The sequence below is a fragment of the Antechinus flavipes genome, chromosome 1 (assembly GCF_016432865.1).
Source record: "Antechinus flavipes isolate AdamAnt ecotype Samford, QLD, Australia chromosome 1, AdamAnt_v2, whole genome shotgun sequence".
Classification (NCBI taxonomy): domain Eukaryota; kingdom Metazoa; phylum Chordata; class Mammalia; order Dasyuromorphia; family Dasyuridae; genus Antechinus; species Antechinus flavipes.
In genome coordinates, this window is record NC_067398.1 from 491,830,873 (window position 1) to 491,854,346 (window position 23,474).

Sequence of the window (23,474 nt, forward strand, 5' to 3'; positions counted from 1 at the left end):
GCCGATCACATTATCTTTTTTGGTTGCCACAATATACTACTGGTTTGGGAATTTGCAGTTCAGTAAAATTTCCATATCTCTTCCAAACAAACTGCTGTCTAGCCTTGTCTTCCTGTCTTAGTAAACATAATGATTAAGCCTAGAGTAAGATAGACTTTAGTTCAAATTTAGGTTTATACTCTTACTAGCTATGGAACTCTAGGCAAGTCAGTTTAAAAAAAAAAAAAACTTTTTGCCTCAGTTTCTTCAATTGTAAAAAAAGGAGATAAGAGCACCTACCTTGTAGGGTTGTTGTGAGGTTCAAATGAGATTGTAAAGGACTTAGCACAGTATCTGGTGCAAAGTAAATACTATATAAATGTCTTCCCATTTATACTAATATTTGGGAAAGTTTGTGCTTGCACCTGAATCTTTGGATTCATATTAAATACTCAGTCTACTCTGCCTGTTCTGTTTCCCCAGAAGAAACAAGTTAATTTGGGAATAGAACAGTTTAGTATATAAGGTACAGAGAAAGCTTCATATACATTTTAGGGAATAGACAATAATTGATAACAATTGATAACGCTGGGTCTTGGTGAAGAATTTCAGTTGTTTTCTAGTATAACTTCCTTAAAACATTTAAAAAATTATTATTTAAAAAAAATAGCTCTTTATTTCTCAAAATGTATGCAAAGATAGTTTTCAATCTTCACCCCTTCAAAATCTTGTGTTCCAAAATTTTTTCCCTCTCCCCTCGACAACAAATAATGCAATATAGGTTAAACACATGCAGTTCTAAACATGTTTCCCTGCTGCATGAGAAAAATCAGATCAAAAAAGGAAAAAAAAAAAAACGAGAAAAGCAAACAGTGACATCAGCAAAATTGAAAATATTGTGCTTTTATTCATATTCAGTCTTCATAGTTCTTTCTCTGGATTTGTATGGCTCTTCCATCACAAGTCTATTGGAATTGCCTTGAACCACCTCGTTGTTGAAAAAAGCCATGTTCATCACAGTTGATCATTACATAATCCTGTTATTGCTGTGTACAATATTCTCTTGGTTCTACTCCATTTAGCATCAGTTCATGTAAGCCTTTCTAGCCCTTTCTGAAATCATCCTGCTTATCATTTCATATAGAACAATAATATTCCATTACATTCATATACCACAACTTATTCAGCTATTCCTCAATTGATGGGCATCCACTCAGTTTCTATTTTCTTGACACTTCAAAAAAGGTTGCTACAAATTTTTGCATACTTGGGTCCTTTCCCTTTTTTATATCTCTTTGGGATACAGACCCAATGGAGACACTGCTGGATCAAAGGGTATGCACAGTCTAAAAATTATTTATTAAAGAAAGTCACTTTAATGTATTTCACCTTATCTATCTTGATTGAAAAAGTTAATGTTAACTTTTTAATTAAACTTATGATTTAATTACATAAAAAGATTAAAAACGCTTCCCTATTTAGATAATGTATAATGTCAAGAACTGAGCCAAATAAGCCACTAGTAGCTAAGATTGATAACAGAAATATCAGGTACTTGAAACTCATAAACTCTAAGATTCATAACATTGAATTTATTTTATTTTGTACCAAATTCTAATATATTCTTAATGAACAGATTAGAGGTCATAAATCAGAAGGGGGAAAAGACTGTGCATTGAGAACAATCATTTATGGAGCAGTTTCAGATGTAGAAATCATTTTATATTCATTATTGTTCCTCATAGCAACACTGTAAAGTAGGTGTTAATATTGGTCCCATTTTACAAATGAGAAAGGTAATTTAGATAGGTTATATAGTTTAGTTGCTCAGGATCATAGAGCTTGTGTCTAAAGCAGGATCCAAACTGTGGTCTTGATGACTGGAGTCCAAATATTCCATTGACTGTATTGTGCTATCACTGAATAATAGCAAAATAAGAGAAAAATAAGACTTTAAAAAGTATCATTGTCTGGGCTCACAGAATCTTAAGAAGCAAACTTTTTGATATGCCTTAGTAGGCACTAAATTATAAATTCTTAAGTACTTCAAAATTCCAAAATTTAGCCTCTCTGTGATCTAGATAGTAACAATTTCAGTAAAATATAATGTAAAAATAATGGTTATTCCTAATGATACTACCCATAATTACCAAGATAAATTTCTTTAAATTTTTTCCCCAGTAATATATAAAAACAATTTTTAACATTCATTTTAAAAAATTTGAGTTCCAAATTCTGTACCTCCCCTCTTCTCGCTCTGAAATAAATAATTTGATTACATGTAAAATCATGCAAAACAGATTTTCATATCAGTCATGTTGTAAAAGAAAACAGACAAAAAAAACAACAAAGAAGTGAAAAATACTATCTTTAATCTGCATTCAGACTTCATCAGTTTTTTTCTGTGAAGGTTCATGGTATTTTCCATCTTTGGTACATTGGAATTTTCTTTGACATTTGTATTGCTGAAATTAGCGAAATCATTAACAGTTGATCATCATAACTATATCGTTGTTATTGTGCATGTTGTTGTTCTGGTTCTGCTGTCTTCACTTTGCATGCATTCATGTAAATCCACATTTGAAATCATCTTGCTTGTTATTTTTTATAGTACAATAGTGTATCCATTACAATCACAATACGATAACTTGTTTGATCATTCAGTCCCTTCTTTTCATTTTCCAATTCTTTGCCACTCCAAAAAGAGTTGCTATGAAATTTTTTTGACAAGTAGTTCTTTCATCCTTCTTTTTGATCTCTTTGGGAATCCTAGTTAGTTGTATTACTGGACCAAAGGATTTTGTATAGTTTTATAGCTCTTTGGATCAGTTCTCAACTTTGCTAATATACTTGTGTCCTCTCAAATATTTATCATTTTTCTTTTCTGTCATGTTAACAATTTGATAGGTGTAAGATGGCATCTTAAAGTTGTTTTAATCTGCATTTCATATGAATATTAATACCTTTGATTTCTTTGTCTGAAAACTTTGTGTTCATAGCCATTGAACACTTGTCAATTGGGGAATGACTTGTATTCTTATAAATTTGACGGGCTTCTCTATATTTGAGAAATGAGACCTTTATCAGAGATATCAAGGTTAAAATTTAATTATCAAGGTTAAAATGATTTAAATATCATGTATTTAGAAAATTTTCATTCTAAATAGTTAGAATTACGACTTTGTTGCTTAATGGGAAGAGATAAATATTTGTTAGTCAAAATACTATTCTGTGTACAATGATTTAATCCCATATGATTCCAGATAGAAAAGGTTTTTATTCTGTGATATTTTAATGTATCTATAATTTGATTCTCACCCATCCATTCATATTTAGTTGGGTATCATATTTTATGTGATACATTATTCAGAGAGGATTTGTTTATGTATTTATTTTTTAATTTAATACCATTTTATCTTTTTTCTAATAATATGTAAAGACAGTTTTCAGCATTGATCTTTGTAAGATTTTTGAGCTCCAAATTTTTTTCTCTTCTTTCCCTCCTCTCTAATACAGCAGGCAGTCTGATATGTTATACGTGTATAATTGTGTTAAACATCTCCATATTAGTTATGTTGTGAAACATGACTCAGAAACAAAAGGGGAACCACTCGAAAGGAAAAAAAAAGTGAAAATAGCATGTTTTGATTTGCATTCAGACTTCATAATTCTTTTGCTGGCTGAGGCCATTATTTTCCATCAAATCCTTTGTGATTGCCTTGGATCATTGCATTGCTGAGAAGAGATATAGTTGATCATTGCACAATGTTTTGGTTTGGTTTTTTTTACTATGTACAGTGTTCTTCTGGTTCTGTTCACTTGGCATCTGTTCATTCCAGGTTTTTCTGAAGAGAGTATTTCTGATGGATTAAAGGCCTTTCTTTAGACTTTTTAACTAATGGTACCTTTCAGGATGTTTCTCTCATCTCTTGTTCTTACTGTGTAATCAGTTTCTTACCTCCCTCTCTCACTCTCTTCCTCTTTCCCTCCTTCCCTCCCATTACTTCTTGTACTAGATGTATTATTATCAGAAGTCTGCAGCTAACTTAAAGTTTCCTTTATGTCTTTCTAATACCTTTTGGGTTCCCCACAATTTTCATTCTTTTTAGGATTAAGTTTCCGATTTGTAGCCAAAATTTATATCTTATTTGATTCTTATTCTGTGAGGCAGAGACTTCAGATATTATCATTTCTTTTTTATGAATGAAGAAATTAAAGCTTAGAAAATATCAGTGGCTTTGTTCTATGCAGAGAGCTAGTGGGATAGAATTTTACTCCTCATTTCTGACTTTGAAGTCTAACACTCTCTTTCATGCTATGCTTTTTCTTATAGTGCCTGTGAAGTTCACCACAATAATGTTGGTATTTAAAGACAGAGTTTTGTAATTTTCCAAATGTACTTCATATGATTCTGGTTCATTTTCTATCTGTGGTACTTAACAAAAATAGACTTAAGTTGTAGAACTTATCATTCTGTTCATGCCGTGGTTGGACAATGCACATTTTTCATAAATTCCAATGAGTGTTTCTTCTCTACATATTGCCTGCATATATTGATATCTGTCTTCTGTTAGAATGAAAGCTTTTTGCAAGTAGGGATTATTTTATTCATTATATTTATATTCTCCATGCTTAAATGGTGGTTGTTTGATTTTCTCATGCAAACTAATGCAGAGTTTGGTAAATGGCACCAAGAAAATAGGATCCATAAGAACAACTATGTAAATAAAAGAATACAAAACATGAAATGGAATGCAAGGAATTATAATAATCAAAGTTGGCCCAGTAAAAGAGCTCTGGAAAAAAAAAGTTATTTCCTAGCTTTACAGAGATGGAAGCTATAGCTATGGAATATTATATATGCTTTCAAACAGTGGTTTGTGGGTTTTGCTTCACTGCTTTTTTTTTTCTCTTCCTATTTCTGTACTTTATTATAAAGAATGGCTTGCTGGAGAGGGAAAGGATATCAAAACAAAAGATATTAACAAAATGTTTAAAATTGAAAAAATTTTAAAAAAATACAGTTGTTAGTGGCTAATGTTCCAGGCATACTTTTTGCTAACACTACCAGCCTACATTATGTGTTTATTTTTTTATCTCTAAAATGTTTAGAAGAACCATCTCTATACATCAAAATTAGGGTATCTTTGATGAAAATCTGAAAAGAAAACTAATGCTTTTATAAACAATTTTCTATAGCATATTTCTTTATCATCAATCACAATCTAAAAGGCGTAGACAATATAAAGATTGAAAGATTTAAAAGGAATTTGACCTAATAACAAAATAATTGCATAAAGCTCTTTTCCCATAAGTGTTGCCCATTGAGATGATAAGCCTATAAAATTTTTTTGAATAAATATAATTGAATTGATAGATATAATTGCAGGATTTTCTTTTTTCTTTTTCTTTTTTTTTTGGGGGGACTCATTTATTTATTTATTTATTTTTTAAAAATTTAATTTTTATTTAATAATTACTTTATATTGACACTCATTTCTATTCCGATTTTTTTTCCCCTCCCTCCCTCCCTCCCTCCGCCCCCTCCCCTAGATGGCAAGCAGTCCTTTATATGTTGGATATGTTGCAGTATATCCTAGATACAATATATGTTTGCAGAACCGAACAGTTCTCTTGTTGCACAGGGAGAATTGGATTCAGAAGGTATAAATAACCCGGGAAGAAAAACAAAAATGCAGATAGTTCACATTCGTTTCCCAGTGTTCTTTCTTTGGGTGTAGCTGCTTTTGTCCGTCATTTATCAATTGAAACTCAGGTCTCTTTGTCAAAGAAATCCACTTCCATCAAAATATGTCCTCATACAATATCGTTGTCGAAGTGTATAATGATCTCCTGGTTCTGCTCATTTCACTTAGCATCAGTTCATGTAAGTCTCGCCAGTCCTCTCTGTATTCATCCTGCTGGTCATTTCTTACAGAACAATAATATTCCATAACATTCATATACCACAATTTACCCAGCCATTCTCCAATTGATGGGCATCCATTCATTTTCCAGTTTCTAGCCACTACAAACAGGGCTGCTACAAACATTTTGGCACATACAGGTCCCTTTCCCTTCTTTAGTATTTCTTTGGGATATAAGCCCAATAGAAACACTGCTGGATCAAAGGGTATGCACAATTTGATAATTTTTTGGGCATAATTCCAGATTGCTCTCCAGAATGGTTGGATTCGTTCACAACTCCACCAACAATGCATTAGTGTCCCAGTTTTCCTGCATCCCCTCCAACATCATTATTTTTTCCTGTCATCTTAGCCAATCTGACAGGTGTGTAGTGGTATCTCAGAGTTGTCTTAATTTGCATTTCTCTGATCAATAATGATTTGGAACACTCTTTCATATGAGTGGTAATAGTTTCAATTTCATCCTCTGAAAATTGTCTGTTCATATCCTTTGACCATTTATCAATTGGAGAATGGCTTGATTTCTTATAAATTTGAGTCAGTTCTCTATATATTTTGGAAATGAGGCCTTTATCAGAACCTTTAACTGTGAAAATGTTTTCCCAGTTTGTTGCTTCCCTTCTAATCTTGTTTGCATTAGTTTTATTTGTACAAAGGCTTTTTAATTTGATGTAATCAAAATTTTCTATTTTGTGATCAGTAATGGTCTCTAGTTCATCTTTGGTCACAAATTTCTTTCTCCTCCACAAGTCTGAGAGATAAACTATTCTGTGTTCCTCTAATTTATTTATAATCTCGTTCTTTATGCCTAGGTCATAGACCCATTTTGATCTTATCTTGGTATATGGTGTTAAGTGTGGGTCCATGCCTAATTTCTGCCATACTAATTTCCAATTATCCCAGCAGTTTTTATCAAATAATGAATTCTTTTCCCAGAAGTTAGGGGCTTTGGGTTTGTCAAACACTAGATTGCTATAGTTGACTATTCTGTCTTGTGAGCCTAGCCTTTTCCACTGATCCACTAATCTATTTCTTAGCCAATACCAAATGGTTTTGGTGACTGCTGCTTTATAATATAATTTTAGATCAGGTACAGCTAGGCCACCTTCATTTGATTTTTTTTTCATTAATTCCCTTGAGATTCTCGACTTTTTATTGTTCCATATGAATTTTGTTGTTATTTTTTCTAGATCAATAAAATATTTTCTTGGAAGTCTGATTGGTGTAGCACTAAATAAATAGATTAGTTTAGGGAGTATTGTCATCTTTATTATGTTCGCTCGGCCGATCCAAGAGCACTTAATATTTTTCCAATTATTTAAGTCTGACTTTATTTGTGTGGAGACTTTTTTATAATTTTGCTCATATAATTCCTGACTTTCCTTTGGTAGATAGATTCCCAAATATTTTATGGTATCAACAGTTATTCTGAATGGAATTTCTCTTTGTATCTCTTGCTGTTGGGTTTTGTTGGTGATGTATAAAAATGCTGAGGATTTATGGGGATTTATTTTGTAGCCAGCTACTTTGCTAAAATTATGAATTATTTCCAATAGCTTTTTAGTAGAATCTCTGGGGTTCTCTAGGTATACCATCATATCATCTGCAAAGAGTGATAGTTTGGTTTCCTCATTGCCTACTCTAATTCCTTTAATATCTTTCTCGACTCTTATTGCCGAGGCTAGTGTTTCTAATACGATATTAAATAATAATGGTGATAGTGGGCAACCTTGCTTCACTCCAGATCTTACTGGGAAAGGTTCCAGTTTTTCCCCATTGCATATGATGCTTACTGATGGTTTTAAATATATGCTCCTGACTATTTTAAGGAAAAGTCCATTTATTCCTATGCTCTCAAGTGTTTTTATTAGGAATGGATGTTGGATTTTATCAAATGCTTTTTCTGCATCTATTGAGATGATCATATGGTTTTTGTTTGTTTGGTTATTGATATAGTCAATTATGTTAATAGTTTTCCTAATATTGAACCAGCCCTGCATTCCTGGTATAAATCCTACTTGGTCATAGTGTATTATCCTGGTGACGATTTTCTGTAATCTTTTTGCTAATATTTTATTTAAGATTTTAGCATCAATATTCATTAGGGAGATTGGTCTATAATTTTCTTTCTCTGTTTTCAGCCTACCTGGTTTAGGTATCAGTACTATGTCTGTGTCATAAAAGGAGTTTGGTAGGACTCCTTCAATCCCTATTTTTTCAAATAGTTTATATAGTATTGGAGTTAATTGTTCTTTAAATGTTTGGTAGAATTCACATGTAAATCCATCTGGTCCTGGGGATTTTTTCTTAGGGAGTTGATTGATAGTTTGTTCTATTTCTTTTTCTGAGATGGGACTGTTTAGAATATTTACTTCTTCCTCTGTTAGTTTGGGCAAGCTATATTTTTGGAGGTATTTTTCTATTTCATTTAAGTTGTCGAATTTATTGGCATAAAGTTGGGCAAAGTAACTCCTAATTATTGCTCTAATTTCCTCTTCGTTAGTGTGAGTTCTCCCTTTTCATTTTTAAGACTAACAATTTGATTTTCCTCTTTCCTTTTTTAAATCAGATTTACTAAGGGTTTGTCTATTTTGTTGTTTTTTTCATAGAACCAATTCTTAGTTTTATTAATCAATTCAATAGTTTTTTTACTTTCAATTTTATTGATCTCTCCTTTTATTTTTAGAATTTCAAGTTTAGTGTTTGACTGGGGGTTTTTAATTTGTTCCTTTTCTAGCATTTTTAGTTGCAAACCCAATTCATTGACCTTCTCTTTCTCTATTTTATACAAATAGGCCTCTAGAGATATGAAATTTCCCCTTATTACCGCTTTGGCTGCATCCCATACATTTTGGTATGATGTCTCATTATTATCGTTTTCTTGAGTGAAGTTATTAATTATGTCTATGATTTGCTGTTTCACCCAATCGTTCTTTAGTATGAGATTATTTAGTTTCCAATTATTTTTTGGTCTCCTTCCCCCTGGTTTTTTGTTGAATGTAATTTTCATTGCATCGTGGTCTGAAAAGGATGCATTTACTATTTCTGCCTTACTGCATTTGAGTTTGAGGTTTTTATGTCCTAATATATGGTCAATTTTTGTATAGGTTCCATGAACTGCTGAAAAGAAAGTGTATTCCTTTCTGTCTCCATTACATTTTCTCCAGAGATCTATCATATCTAACTTTTCTAGTATTCTATTTACCTCTTTGACTTCTTTCTTATTTATTTTGTGGTTTGATTTATCTAATTCTGAGAGTGCAAGGTTAAGATCTCCCACTATTATAGTTTTACTGTCTATTTCTTCTTGCAGCTCTCTTAGTTTCTCTTTTAAGAATTTAGATGCTACCCCACTTGGTGCATATATGTTTAATATAGATAGTGCTTCATTATCCATGCTACCCTTTAGCAAGATATAGTGCCCTTCCTTATCTCTTTTAATTAGATCAATTTTTGCTTTAGCTTGATCTGAGATCAGGATGGCTACCCCTGCTTTTTTGACTTCACCTGAAGCATAGTAGATTTTGTTCCAACCTTTTACCTTTAACCTGCATGTATCTCCCCGCTTCAGGTGTGTTTCCTGTAAACAACATATTGTAGGATTCTGGCTTTTAATCCATTCTGCTAACCGCTTCCTCTTTATGGGGGAGTTTACCCCGTTCACATTTATGGTTAGAATGACCAATTCTGTATTACTTGCCATCTTGTTAACCCCGGTTTATGCTTTTCTCCCTTCTTTCCCCTTTCCCCCCCTTCCCAGTATTAAGCTTGTGAGCACCACTTGCTTCTCACAGCCTTCCCTTTTTAGTATCCCTCCCCCCGCCTTAGAGTTCCTCCCCCTATCTTACCCCTTTCCCTCCCAGTTTCCGTATTCCCTTCCGCTTAGCTTATTCCTTCCCTTTTCACTTTTCCCTTCTCACTTTTCAATGAGGTGGGAGAAGTTTCACCATAGATTGAATATGTCTTAAGATTTTTCACTTAAAGCCAATTCTGAAGGCAGTAAGATACCCACTATATTCATCCCCCTCCATTCTTTCTCTCAGATATAATAGGTTTCCTATGCCTCTTCATGAGATGTACTACCCCCACTTTACCCTTTTTCTGATACAATGGCCTTTCCACATCAATTTCTAGAACAAGGTATACATGTATTCTTTATACATCTATATATTCAAAATATAGTTCCCAAGATTAATCTTTACCTTTTTAGATTTCTCTTGAGTTCTATATTTGTAGATCAAACTTTTTGTTAAGTTCTGGTTTTTTCATCAGAAATAGATGAAATTTCCTTACTTCGTTGAATGTCCATCTTCTTCCCTGGAAAAAGATGCTCATTCTCACTGGGTAAGTTATTTTTGGTTGCATACCAAGTTCCTTAGCCTTTCGGAATATCATATTCCAGGCCCTTCGATCTTTTAATGTGGATGCTGCCAGATCCTGGGTGATCCTTATTGTGGCTCCTTGATACTTGAATTGGGTTTTTCTAGCTGCTTGCAGTATTTTTTCCTTCATTTGAGGGTTCTGGCATTTGGCCACTATATTCCTTGGTGTTTTGATTTTAGGATCCCTTTCAGTGGGTGATCGATGAATCCTTTCAATGTTTATTTTTTCCTCTGTTCCTATGACTTCTGGGCAGTTCTCTTTGATAATTTCCTGGAAAATAGTGTCCAGGCTCTTTTTTTCATCATGTTTTTCTGGAAGTCCAATGATTCTCAGATTGTCTCTCCTAGATCTGTTTTCCAGGTCTGTTGTCTTCCCCAGAAGGTATTTCACATTTTTCTGCATTGTTTGATTTTTTTGGATTTGCTTGACTGATTCTTCTTGTCTCCTCGAGTCATTCAATTCCACTTGTTCAATTCTGATTTTCAGTGAAGTATTTTCTTCACTCACTTTTTAAAAATCTTTCTCTAATTGTCCAATTGAGTTCTTTTGTTCTGTGGAATTTTTTTCCATTTCGCCAATTTTGTTTTTTAGAGAGCTGTTTTCTGTTTCCAGTTCACTAATCCTATTTTTCAAGGATTTTACTTCTTTATCCACTCTCTCTTTAACTTTCTCCAGGCTCTTTTGCCAAGCCTCCCTCTCCTTTTCCCAAGCTTCCCTCTCCTTTTGCCAAGCCTCACTCTGCTTTCCCCATTTTTCTTCTAGCTCCCTTGTGAGAGCCTTTTTAATTACTTCTATGAGGTTCATCTGTGCTGAGGAACAGATGATCTCCTCCTTTGGGGATTCACCTGGGAACTGTCTGTTTTTAGTCTCCTCAGGATTTAGAGTCTGCTCTCTATCTGTGTAGAAGCTGTCAAGGGTTAAAGTCCTCTTCAGCTTCTTGCTCATTCTGTCTATTAATCAGAGACAAACTACCAAAGAAAAACAGAAAAAATTGGAGTCTTTCTTTGGGGGGGGGGGGGGCTGGGTGTGTTATCGAGCTTCCTCTACAGACTGCAGGGGGCAGCAGTGAGGCACTAGCAGGACTGTGCTGCGCCTGCGCTCTGAGATCCCAGAGCGTGCTGAGTCACTGAGGGGGGGGAGAGGGGGGCGTCCAGGTCCCGGGAGACTCCAGCTGTTTGGGGTTGTGTTCTTCAGCCCCGGTGTTTTTAGCTTCTCTGCTGGGCTGCTGACTCGCTGCTGGAGCAAAGTATCCAAACCTGTAGCGAAGCTCTCCCCGCAGAGACGGCTGCGATCACTCCCCACCCCCTCTCCAGTCTGCTCCCGTGCTCTCACTGCCGCTGCCCTCAGCCTGCGCCCGATCTAAAACCGTCCCAGCCCTCCAGTAAAGACAGACCTTTCTTGGCGGATCTCAAGGATGGCTTCTCTTGGTAACTATTTGTGGGTTTTTTTCAGTCAAGCATTAATTCAGAGGCTTGTAATGAAGTGGATAGTGAGAGAAAGCGCGGAGCTTATGCAGCTGTGAGCCTCCTCTCCGCCATCTTAACTGGAAGTCCCGGCATATCTGTTTATAGCTTGACTTAGTATATGATGTGAGATGTTAGTCTTATCCTAATTTCTGCAACTCTTTCAGTTTCCTTAGCAATTTTTTTCAAATCATACTTCGACAGTTTTTGTTGTTGAAACATCAACAAATTGTTTGTCATATGACATTATTAGGAGTTTTCTTGGCAAAGATGCTAAAATAGTTTGCCATGTCTTTCTCCAGCTCATTTTACAGATAAGGAAACTAAGGCAGACAAGGTTAAGTGATTTGCCCTGGGGGTCATGCAGTATGTGTCTGAGGCTACATCTGAACTTTACAGCTTCTTGACTCTAGATCTTTTATTCTAGACACTGTGCTATGGGAGCTGCCTAGATCTACCTTAGTAGGTGAAGTCTTTGGGTTTATTGTAGATTACATATCTATTCTGCTTCATTGATGGATTTTTCAAATTATTTTTATGACTCTTGCTTTATAATACTGTTGAAAATTTGTACAGCTAGACCTTCCTCTTTTTCACTTTTTTTCTCTATTATTTTGCTGAGATTCTTAACTTTTTGGCTTTTTTAGACGTAGACGTGTTTTATTATTTGTTCTAATTCTAAAAGCAATTTAGTTTTATTGACATGATGCTGAGGAAGTAAAATGGTATTGTCATTTTAAATTCTTTTGCCACATTTCAAAGACAAACAGTCACTATCTTCCTAAATAGTCTGTCATGATATACCAAAAGAGCATTTTATAGTTGTATTCATATAATTTCTGTGTGTGCCTTGGTGGGTAGACTCTCAAATGTTAGATGAATTCTAAAATTTTTTTGAATGGAATTTTACTTTTTGGGTTTTGTTGTTAACATTTAGAAATACTGATTTTTTTTTATGTGGATTTATCTTTTGTCAAATTTGCTGAAACTGTTGTTTCAGTTAAATTTTAGTTGATCTTCTAGAATTCTGTATTTAGAATCTCATATCATCTTTAAAAAAATGATAATTTTGTTTCTTCATTCACTTTCTCTAATAAGATGTTCACCCATTGAACATTTGGATTACTAACAGCCAAGTCAGAGTTTAAAGATGTTTTGAAAACTTAAATTTAGTACCTTTAGTTTCCTTTTCTGCTATTTTGCCACTCAGGGCAGAAAAGAGATGGGCTCACATAGTCCTATCCTGGAACAAAAGACCCACAATCTGAAATTTAGGGCATAAATTAGATAGGAGCTTTAGTCATATGTTATAAGACATGATAAGAACTCTAATCCTTAAGTTTCCTCTGAAAGTTAAATAGGCTCTTACTACATGTCATTTCATTAAAAAAAAAAAATAATAGTTTTTAAATTTTCAAAATACATGCAAAATATTTTTTGGCATTCACCCTTAGAAAACATTTTGTTACACATTTTTTTTCCCCTCCCCCCCTTACCTGTTCTTCCCCTAGACAACAAGTAATCCAATATATAGGTTAAACATGTGTAATTCTTCTAAATATTTTCCCACATTTATCATGCTGCACAAGAAAAATTGAATGAAAAGGGGGGGGGGGAAATGGGAAAGAAAAAAACAAGCAAGCAAGCAAACAACAGGAGAAAGTCAAAATACTAACAGCATGTCATTTCTTAGCAGTATTTGTAGAATAAAATGAAGCGTTTAAAAAAAAAAGGCAAGCACAGTTTAGTCCCAGTTGACCTTCAAAGAAAGACAGGATAATTCCTTTCTTTCAAAGAAAGAAAATATAGATTTCAACTTATTTGTTGCCTTTTAGGGCAGGTTTTAATTTAATTAACCTTGTAGAACTAGGGTGGAAGTAATATCCAAATATAGAGAAATGGATGTTGATTGCTTGTTTACACCAATAGACACTATTGTAAGATGGTTACTCTTGTTTACAGAGAACAACCATTGAAGATCTCCCCTCCATCCTCAAAGAATGACAAGCAGTTTTTTCCTTTAAGAGTAGTCATGACCAAAGAGTTTCCTCAGCTAGTGGTCGTCTATTGATAGATAATGCATCTCTTAATACTTTGCCTTTTAGGAAACTGATTGAAGTATCAAGAGTAGGACTTTGTGACTATTTACTCTGTAGTACCATGTAATTTCAGGAAATCTCTTGTTCACTACTTACAGTCTCATTTCTACTTTGCTTTTATGATCAGATACATTCAGGAGGCTATTGACATGGCTGTTTAGATAGTAGATACTAAATAAATGTTTGTTGAATGAATTTGAAATATGAGAAAACAAAAAAAGAAATGTGAAAATTGTGAAAACTTGAGCTGTGATTTTATTAAATATTGTAATTTATAAAACTTCACTCATTTTAAGCTTATAAAATCTATTTTATATGTTTTTAATTCACGTTCAGGATTAGAAGGTTCCTCATAACATTTTCAGTTTTATTCTAGAAGAACATAAACCTAGTGTGAATTAAGAATTTTCTTGTTCTTATATCTTACATTGTTTTTGGGTCCTAGAACTGTAATTTTCTGTGATGCTGTACTTCTGGCTCTGTTAGATGCCCTCCAAAGCCCTCAGCTGACAATTTTTATATCCCTATGGACAGTCTTCAGTATAAATGATAAAATATTCATCCCTTGAGTCTGTGACATCACTAGAAGAGGGCATATTATGTCTTATTGAGCCAGGAAGTTTAATATTTCAGAATTACCCTTTGGGACTTGCTGGGGTAGGGAGTGGGGGGAGGAGGAGAGATTGGAGTGAGAAGAAAAAGAGATTGAGAATTTGAGGGGTGATTGAACATTTGTGATGGTGTATGTAATATGTAGAAGGGATTCTTTCAATTTGCTAAGTGATTTTAGTAAATGTGGGGAAATAAAAAATATTTTTATATTATAGAAAATGTCTAAATTCCTCCTGAGGATTAGGAATTAAAAAAAAATTATTATTATATTGACAACATTGAAAGTATATTTCAAGTTTTTTAAATAGGGGGATAGGGGAATAGACATGTGATTTTATTGGTATGGGAAACTCCCAGATGAGGAAACTTTTTTCTGCATTTAGAACTTGAATTAGCTTGGACAAGACGTTTTAAACTTTTTCCACTTGTGACATCCTTTTGCCTGAGAAATTTTTACTTAAGTTCTCATATTGAATCTGAGCTAAGGTTTTGGCAGTATTTGTCCATTTATAATGCAAAGTGCACATGTTATATAGTCAGAATGAAGTTTACAGCAGGCAAATGCTGCTTGATGCACCTCAGATTCATTGCATTTTTTACTGTTGTCAAATTTTTCTTGACCCTTCCCCTACCCCACACGCATTTGATTACATGGTCCCATATGGAGTTATGATTCACAGTTTAAGAAGTTTTGGACTAGGGCACCAGAAGTTGACTTCCTCAGGATTATGCAGCTATTATATATCTGAGACGGATTTCATAGGCTCTCAGTTGCTTTCTATATACAATTTAAGCCATGCTACATCTCTAATTTTTTATATTGGTGGAACACAATAGCAAACATTTATTATACTTGCCCTTCTTTCCTTCCTTTACTTTCCTTTCTTTCCCTTCTTCACTCCCTCCTTTTCTTTCTTTCCTCCAAGGAAATATCAAATTTGTCTTCATTGCTGAAATCTCCCAGGATATCTTAGGGTTCGCTGATAGATTTCTTTTCTTCAGAATCATGCCTTAAACCCAAATCACTCTGGTTCTCATTGATTAGCCAATAATACGTCTCAGGCCAAACTCCAATTGGTCTTTATTTAGAGGCCTTCATTGACTCAGTGAATGTAAATAGCAATTGTTTTTCTTTTATCTTCCCCTTCCTGATTTTTTTTTTTTTTTTTTTTTGGACTAGGTAAAAGAGGCTGTTCTTTGCCTCATTTCTTACCTAGGTTTTAATCCCTAAAAGGACCATTGATGCAATCAGAGTCTTTAGTTTAAAAAAGCCAAGGTCTCCCACTGCATCCCGGGCCATCTGAGTTATCCTGGTTTATATCTTGCCACTGGACGCAGATGGTTCTAGATGAGACAATGTGACTGATAACTTTGCCCAGCCCACCCTCACTTAAATCCAATTCTCTTATATGTCATGGCATCAATTCCCTGAAGTCATGGTTCTCTTCAAGAATAAAGTACAAAAAACAGCAACATCTCTAATTTTTTGTATTGATGGAAGATGATAATAGTAACCATTTATATTGTGCTTACTATGTGACAGGCTCAGTGCTGAGCATGTTATAGTGATTATCTTATTTGATCCTCACAATAATCATACGAAGTAGGTGCTTTAATTATATTCATTTTACATTCTAGGAAACTGTCTTTGAGGCAAATAGAATTTAAGTGAATTAAATAGGGTCTCAAATTTAGTGTCTGAAATCAGTTTTGAACTAGTCTTCCTGATTGTAGGCTTCATGTTTTTATCCACTTTGTCACCTACGTTGCTCAGTAGAGTTTCTTGGGCCTTATTAGATTTGAGCACTGGATTTTAATGTTTCTAACTAGTATAACTATTATGGTAGTGCATATAATATTATCTGATCCTAATTAGCTCAAAAGATTTTATAAGAGTTTATGGTTTTAAATGAAAGACAAGGGTTAAGAGGGTCAGTTTTTCTATTGAGAGCTTCTTATCCATTTAAAAAAATCTCACTCATTTTAGGACTACTTATAAGAAGCAACTTAACTTAGTTATTTTTGTTACTATGTAAATGAAATATAGATGACACAAGGAAATATAGGCAGTAATAATGAGAGACATTTAGTGACTTAAGAGGTAGAGAATATTTTGTACAAATCTTCATTTTCAAAGCCACTTTGTGGTATTTGCCATCGGTATTATTTTTTCCTTACACATGAAGTAACAGGCTCAAAGAATTTTTTTATTTTTATTTTTTAGATTGGTGAACAGTTAATGCAACTTAGGATAAATTTGTGGTAAATTGTACCATAAAGCAGAAAAAACAGTGGTTAAATAAAATTTAAAAACCAAATAACAGAAGAACGTTTTCTGATAGAAGACCCCATAGTACAAAAAGTAGTATGTGATTGATTAGTACACTGATTTTGTAGTAGTGAAACTTTTAGACTATATTTTTCATTATCCATAGATTTGTGTTATAATTCCATAAAGAAAACTTTTTTTTAAAAAAGTCATAAATCAGATTTTCCCTCACTTGACCAATTCCTTCCAAGTGTAGCTGTTCACAAAAGCTTAGATCTATCTAGAACAAATAAGTAGTAACTGTTACTAAATCAGTTTTTGAATTAAAGTTTGAGGAAACTAGCAATAAGATATAGTGAAGAAAAATGTGGAATAATACAGTCCTAATTACCAACATGAGTATTTTTATAATAATGGGGGAAGGGAAAAAGCCATTTTTGGTAAGTTAAAGGGAAAAAAAGGTCATCAAAATGTATAAGAAATTTAACAACTGTTGTAGAGTGTTGTCTTTACTTTATTGTTGTTGAAGGATGAAGAATTGAGAAATATTGGTGTAAACTTTGCAGTTTACTGAATTATCATTATCATTGTTTGCTTCCAAGATCATTTCCTCAAAAAATAGAGGGAAAGATTTTTGGGAAATGATAATGAGTTCAGTTTGGGATATTTGAAACTTGAGAAGTCAAATAGGTGTTTGGAAATGTGCATTGGAGGCCATGAAAAAGGCAAGATTTGAATAAATAGATCTGAGAATCATCTGAGATGATAATTGAATCCATAGGGATTAAGAGAATCAGTCAATGGACAAATGGGAGATAAACAGGGGATAAGAGGAACTCTTATCTTATATGCCTCAAAAGTGAAGCAAGTTTTTTAGCAGAGAAGAGAAGACATGATAAGTTTGAGGAGGGATGAAAAGTTTGGAAAAGGCACTGTAGAAAATGGAATAGTAAATCAGTTGGGGAAATACAAAAGGATTGCCTTGTCTGAGTGAAGACCCATATATAAACTTGTAGTGAATCCAGTCAGCCTGGTTTCAATTTTTTTCTTCAATTTTGAGATAGCAAAGACCATCTTGATCTATGAATTGGGAAGAGCTCATGAAAGAGGTGAATTTTGGTGCATTTCCCAAAAGAAAGAATAACAATTCTAAGACCCCAAAATAAAGAAGAGATAAAGGCCTGTATTCTGAGGGTTTGAATGTCAAATTGTTATACTATTCCTGCTGATTGAACAGTATTGTCACTGCCTGTGAGATGCTAATTATATGATTGCCTACTATTCACTGCTCTTGAATTGCATTTTATTATTCTTCTTGTTGTTGTTTTTGCAAGGCAATTGGATTAAGTGGCTTGCTCAGGGTCACACAGCTAGTGTTAAATGTTTGAGACTGGATTTGAACTCAGATCTTCCTAACTTCAGGGCTGGTGCCATCCCATCTAGTTGCCCTTGCATTTTATTCTTAAACCTTCAGAAGATCCTTCAGAAAGAATAGTCTAGCCAAATTGTCCCACTTGAGGCCAAATTAGTCTTGGGACTTAAGAATTGCTGCTGGAATTGTACAATTATTGTTATTTCTTTGGCCAAATGAAAGAAAAGCAAAGAATAAACCTAGACTTAGGCCTCAGGCTCCCACACCCTTACCTTACCCAATGTCATTATTATGCCTAAGATGGGTACCCCTATATACTTTTTAAAATAGTGATAGTCATATTTAAGAGACTAAGACATCAGGTAAAATATGTTTATAAATATAAAGCACACTTGTAAATTCATCTTAGGTAAAATATACTTGAAGTAATTTTGATGTTTATATATCAGTTCAAATGAAAACCAACATATTGTGTATTTTTGAAATCTAAGTAGTACACTAACTTTGTCTTTATTTTTATTTCTCTTTTGGGACATTTTATTTCATTTTAGTAGTTTTTCCTTTGAAGAACTTCTGTTTCTCTAGTTAGAAGTTTTGAAAGCATGTTTGTTATGTACATGATGAGATTTTACTAATGCAAAATTTATTTTTCTGTAGTTTATAATAGCTAGATAGCTTTCTTACAGCACTTTGTTTTATAAAGTGCTAAACTTAGATTAACTCAACTGTATCCTCATAATCCTGGGATGTGTAGGGACTGATGATGATTATTCCCATTTTATGGATGAAAAAATTAATGAGATTGTGATTCCCTCTTCTTCCAAATTCATAGCTGAGTGGGATTTGAACTCAGCTCTCCTTATTGCAAGTTCTGTTCCTTTTCACACCAGCTGCTATTAAACAGAATGAAATTCGTATGAAATATTTGAAGGAGAATTAAATAATCATATTAAATTTACTGGAGAAAATAGTTTTGAGAATCAGTTATTGATTTTCTTGCCCTGTCCCTTTTCCAAGTGTAATATTGGTATGTAAACATTCTTTGAGACATTTTTGCAATAGCTAGGAATAATCTCCAAAATTTCACTGTTACAGAATTTATGAAGAAAAGAACAGATTTTATTAGATGGGCATTATTAAACCTGTAATTAGGGAATTTTAAAAAATCTTGCTGATTTTTTTTTTTTTTTTGGCCATTAAGTGTAAGGTGCTGGCTCTAGAAGTGGTGCCAGAAGTGATGTTTTTAACCTTGTAGTAATAGAATAGATGTGCTTGAAATGTTTGCTGATCTGTGTTAATATGAGTTTCTGAAGTGAACTCACTCTAAGAATCCTCTTAAGAAAATGAGCCTGTGAGCATATAATTTTTAGTGTAAATTAGTGAAAAATATGGTTATTAACATGAATAATTATACTTTATAGAAAAACTTACAGGAATTGTATTTCCTATTTTGAAGAATACCTATACTTGTTATAGTAAAATTCCTTAATGTGTTATTTTGGTGCCTCCTTGTGGAGATTTATATTATTGATAATAATACAAATGAATCACAAAAGCTGAGATTATATTACTTTAAAAATAATGCTTTGCAAAAAAGTGACATGAAAAAAATATTCTTAGGTAATTTAGATCAAGATTTGGTTTTATGCCTAATTATTTAATTTAGGCTATTCCATATTAGCTAATAAGGCAGAATTATTTTTGTGGTTCATAATCATCATAATTACATTAGTAACTATAAAATTCATATTTATGAATGTTTATTAGGCAATTTGCCTCTAATTAGTTTGTACATTTGTATATGTTTTCACCTAAGATATTTTAAGTGTGCTAAAATATGCAAAATTTTTTTTGCTATTTTTAATTCCTTTTTGGCTTTGTGATTATGATATGAGAAAGGCAGGATTTTTAGTCAGTTATTAATAACCATATTTGGTTTAGATATGATTTGCTGTAATTTCCCCCCTACATTGTTAGCAATTATAAGGGCTTTTAGGTAGATAATAATTGAGAGCTTAATGAATAAAGTGTATGTTAGGGAAATTTTAAAATAACTATTTTGTCAATAGTAGGAGAGAATGAAAATTAATCTTTTTAAAAAATTTTTGTTTATTTGTTTATTTTTACTCATTTTTCTTAGGAACAGAGAAGTCCCTTAATAGCTGCAATTTTAGAATCTCACTCCTTTTCCATCTTCCTGTCTTATTCTCATAGGATCATAGATTTAGAGCTGGAAAAGGACCTTAGAGGTCATTGAATCCAACCCCATCATTTTACAGATGAGGAAACTGAGGCCCAGAGAGGGGAAATGACTTGCCGAAGGTCACCCAGGTAGTAAGTAGCAGAACTGGGATTCAAATTGAGATCCTCTAATATCCAAATCCAAAGTTCTGTACCATGCTTTTCTGATTTAGTTCCATTGTCTTTACTTTTTCTTCACAAACTATCCTGCTCTACTTGTTAGCCTTCTGTGAGGTACAGAGGCTAGGCATAAAACTACAGATTTTGAGTCATCATTTAAGAATCTCCAAGGTAAAACGTAAGGGGCAACAAATAGCAGTAAATTCAAAATAGTCCCAGGAGTTATACTTCAGAGGCAGGAAGAAAAGCATTACTTCTGGTTAAGTTGAAGGGTAAGTGAATAGTGAGGAATTCTGTTTGTTTTTTATGTTTTTGTGTGATAGCAGGAGGGTAAGGTGGTAGTGTAATACCCCAGCTGATGGTGGGGTATTAATTGGAGAAAAGTGAATTAGATGCAGACATTTGGGAAGCTCATTACAATGTTGGCAAATAAAATTTTGGTAGTAATTGAGATTCTTTGATGAAGAAATCTTAAGTCTTGAAAAAAGTAATTGTCCAAGCAGCCCTGAAGGGAGCATAGTCACAAAGGTACTAAAGATTAGGAATTGGAAACAGTAGAAGCAGATAACATATGAGATATTTAGAAACAGAAAGAAAGAAGGTTTTGAGTTAAGACTTTTAAGGAGAAGAAGGTAGGAAAAGGCAAAAGAGGTTAGAATCAATACTTCAGAGTTAGTGATATGAGTTCATGGTGATAGGAGAGAAGGATATAAATAAGTAAATAATAATAAAAAATAATGGATGTACTAGTATTTAATGTTTATGTTTTCAGTTTTTTTGAAAAATGAAATGATACTAATTATTAAGGAAGATTCAGATTTTGGGGAAGGAGTTTAAAGTTTTATGGAAAATGTGCCAGTATTATTTTTTTGAGATCATGTTAAGGAAGGTAAGAATCATTATTTTCTGGCACAGTGAGGATTTGATATTGTGAATTTTATAGGGATGGAATCAGGATAACATCTAGTCTTTCTGCAAAGCATTCAGTTGTGTATATATAATAACAAAGATGATCCTAGAGGTTACTAAGAACTGGAAGTGGATATAGAGATATGAGGATTCCTTACATGTTTTGCCAGTCTAATTTTTACATGTTTCTGCTAGTCTAATTAGAGAAAGTACTCATTAAGTTTCTGTTCTGAAATATCTCTTAAGATTGAAACCAGGTGGTGCAGATCAGTTCATGATTTGTTCTTTTTCTTTATGTCCCTTTTAGAACTCTCAAGGTTAGTCAGTTATTTTCCTCACAATTTCATTAGGAAATTTGCCAAAGGCATCCTTTCGAGGCAGCTGTCTCTGGACCCTTGGAGGCTATCAGTAATGTGTTTCTAGTCCATGAGGTATTCAACAAAAAGTGTTGGGTTAAGCTAGGTCCTTGGTGCTTAAAGAAAAAAAAAATTCCCCTTTACTACATACACATATATCCTTTGTAATAGTAAAATGTACTATCAACATTTTAAGGCTCTTTATGTCTTAGTTTTTTAGTCATTCCTTCTTTTCAGAAATAAATTTATTATTGGCCTTGGAAGAAATGTGTAGGTATTACTGACAGAAAGGAGGATCAAGCCTTAAATTTGTTTTATTTTTGCCCAGTTTTGCATTTTAGAAATAACAGATGGTTGGAAGTTTTACATAGATGAGGAAAAGTCTCTTGTTATGAAACTTCCAAATTTTTGGTTATTTTCATCATTACTTTAAATTTTAACAAGCTGAACAAACCTTAAGTGTAATTTTTTTTTGGGGGGGGGGAATGTTATAAGATATACTTAACGTTGTATGCATGTTAATTTATTCATTATGTAAAGTTGATGGAAATATTAAATGTGTGTCACTGAAATTAATATTATGATGTGTTAAGTTATTGGAAATATGAAATTCATTTATCCTTCAATCCTTACTTAACAACATAGGCAACTGTTTTAACATATGTATACATGATATATTAGACTAACCGCTTCTCTTGTTTCCCTAAACTGTTTTCTTTCAGCCACCCACACAGAATATGCCTATGGGTCCAGGAGGGATGAATCAGAGTGGCCCTCCCCCACCTCCACGTTCTCACAACATGTCTTCAGATGGAATGGTAGGTGGGGGTCCTCCTGCACCACACATGCAGAACCAGATGAACGGCCAGATGCCTGGTAAGTTTTTCTCTTCTAAGACATTAACACCAGAGTTGCTTAGCAACTGAAACGACATGGGGGCTCAAGGGATACTAGATTGTTGATGACAAAACTGCTTTGAATGCCCCCGAGTACAAGCTCTCTTAGAGTTTGTTAGCTACAGAGCTACGTGACCTGTATTCAGTGTTTATCAGGCTGCCCTTGGGCTTTGATGTAGCTGACACACAGCATTCCTCTGATGAACAGAACTGGCTAAATTTAGTCTGTCTGAAACCATGCAATGTAGCTGGCTTTAAAAGCTTTTGGGAAAAAAAAGTATTGGCCCCATGATTTATCTGTTTATGTATAGATTTTTATAAAAGTGCATTTTGGATATGGCTTATTTTAACTTTATTTAAAAAATAACATGGTGGAAGAAACAGAAAAAATCAAAATTTGCCACTAACTTTTCATATTCTTTATTGATGTTATTAGCAATATTTGCAGTTTCATTTTCATTGAGAGATCATGCTCACACATTAAGGTGAGAAAAAAGTTTATATATAAGCCAGAGCTCCAGTATTTTTATTCCCTTGTTGTAAGTGCATCCCCTTTGAAAGTTGTCTTAACTCTCAGGCCATTGGATGCTGTTTACTTATTAAATTGTTTTGAAGTATCTTTGAAAAATTAGTGATCTTAAACCTTTTAGTTTTTGAGTGTCAGTTTCTTTTGTGGCTAATTAGGTCACTGACTCCTAATAGTAGAGGAGAAAATGAAAGCAGAAGAGATCACATTATGTTCCATCCAGCCACATTTTGATTAAAAATGGCATTTAGAGTGAGGACAGCCTGATAAACGTAGCATGTGGCACTTCAGAAGCGTATTGCTTTGGCAGCTAAGTTCTAGC

At 33.6% G+C, this 23,474-nt stretch overlaps 1 protein-coding gene across 3 annotated transcripts in view; it reads left to right on the forward strand.

Annotated features, from left to right (window-relative positions):
• SS18 (SS18 subunit of BAF chromatin remodeling complex) overlaps window positions 1–23,474 on the forward strand; it is an 83,606-nt gene that overhangs the window by 24,761 nt on the left and 35,371 nt on the right. For all 3 annotated transcript variants that reach the window (XM_051970316.1, XM_051970318.1, XM_051970317.1), the window contains exon 4: window positions 22,453–22,606. In XM_051970316.1, the coding sequence (XP_051826276.1) occupies window positions 22,453–22,606 (154 nt within the window). The remainder of the gene's footprint in view (window positions 1–22,452; window positions 22,607–23,474) is intronic.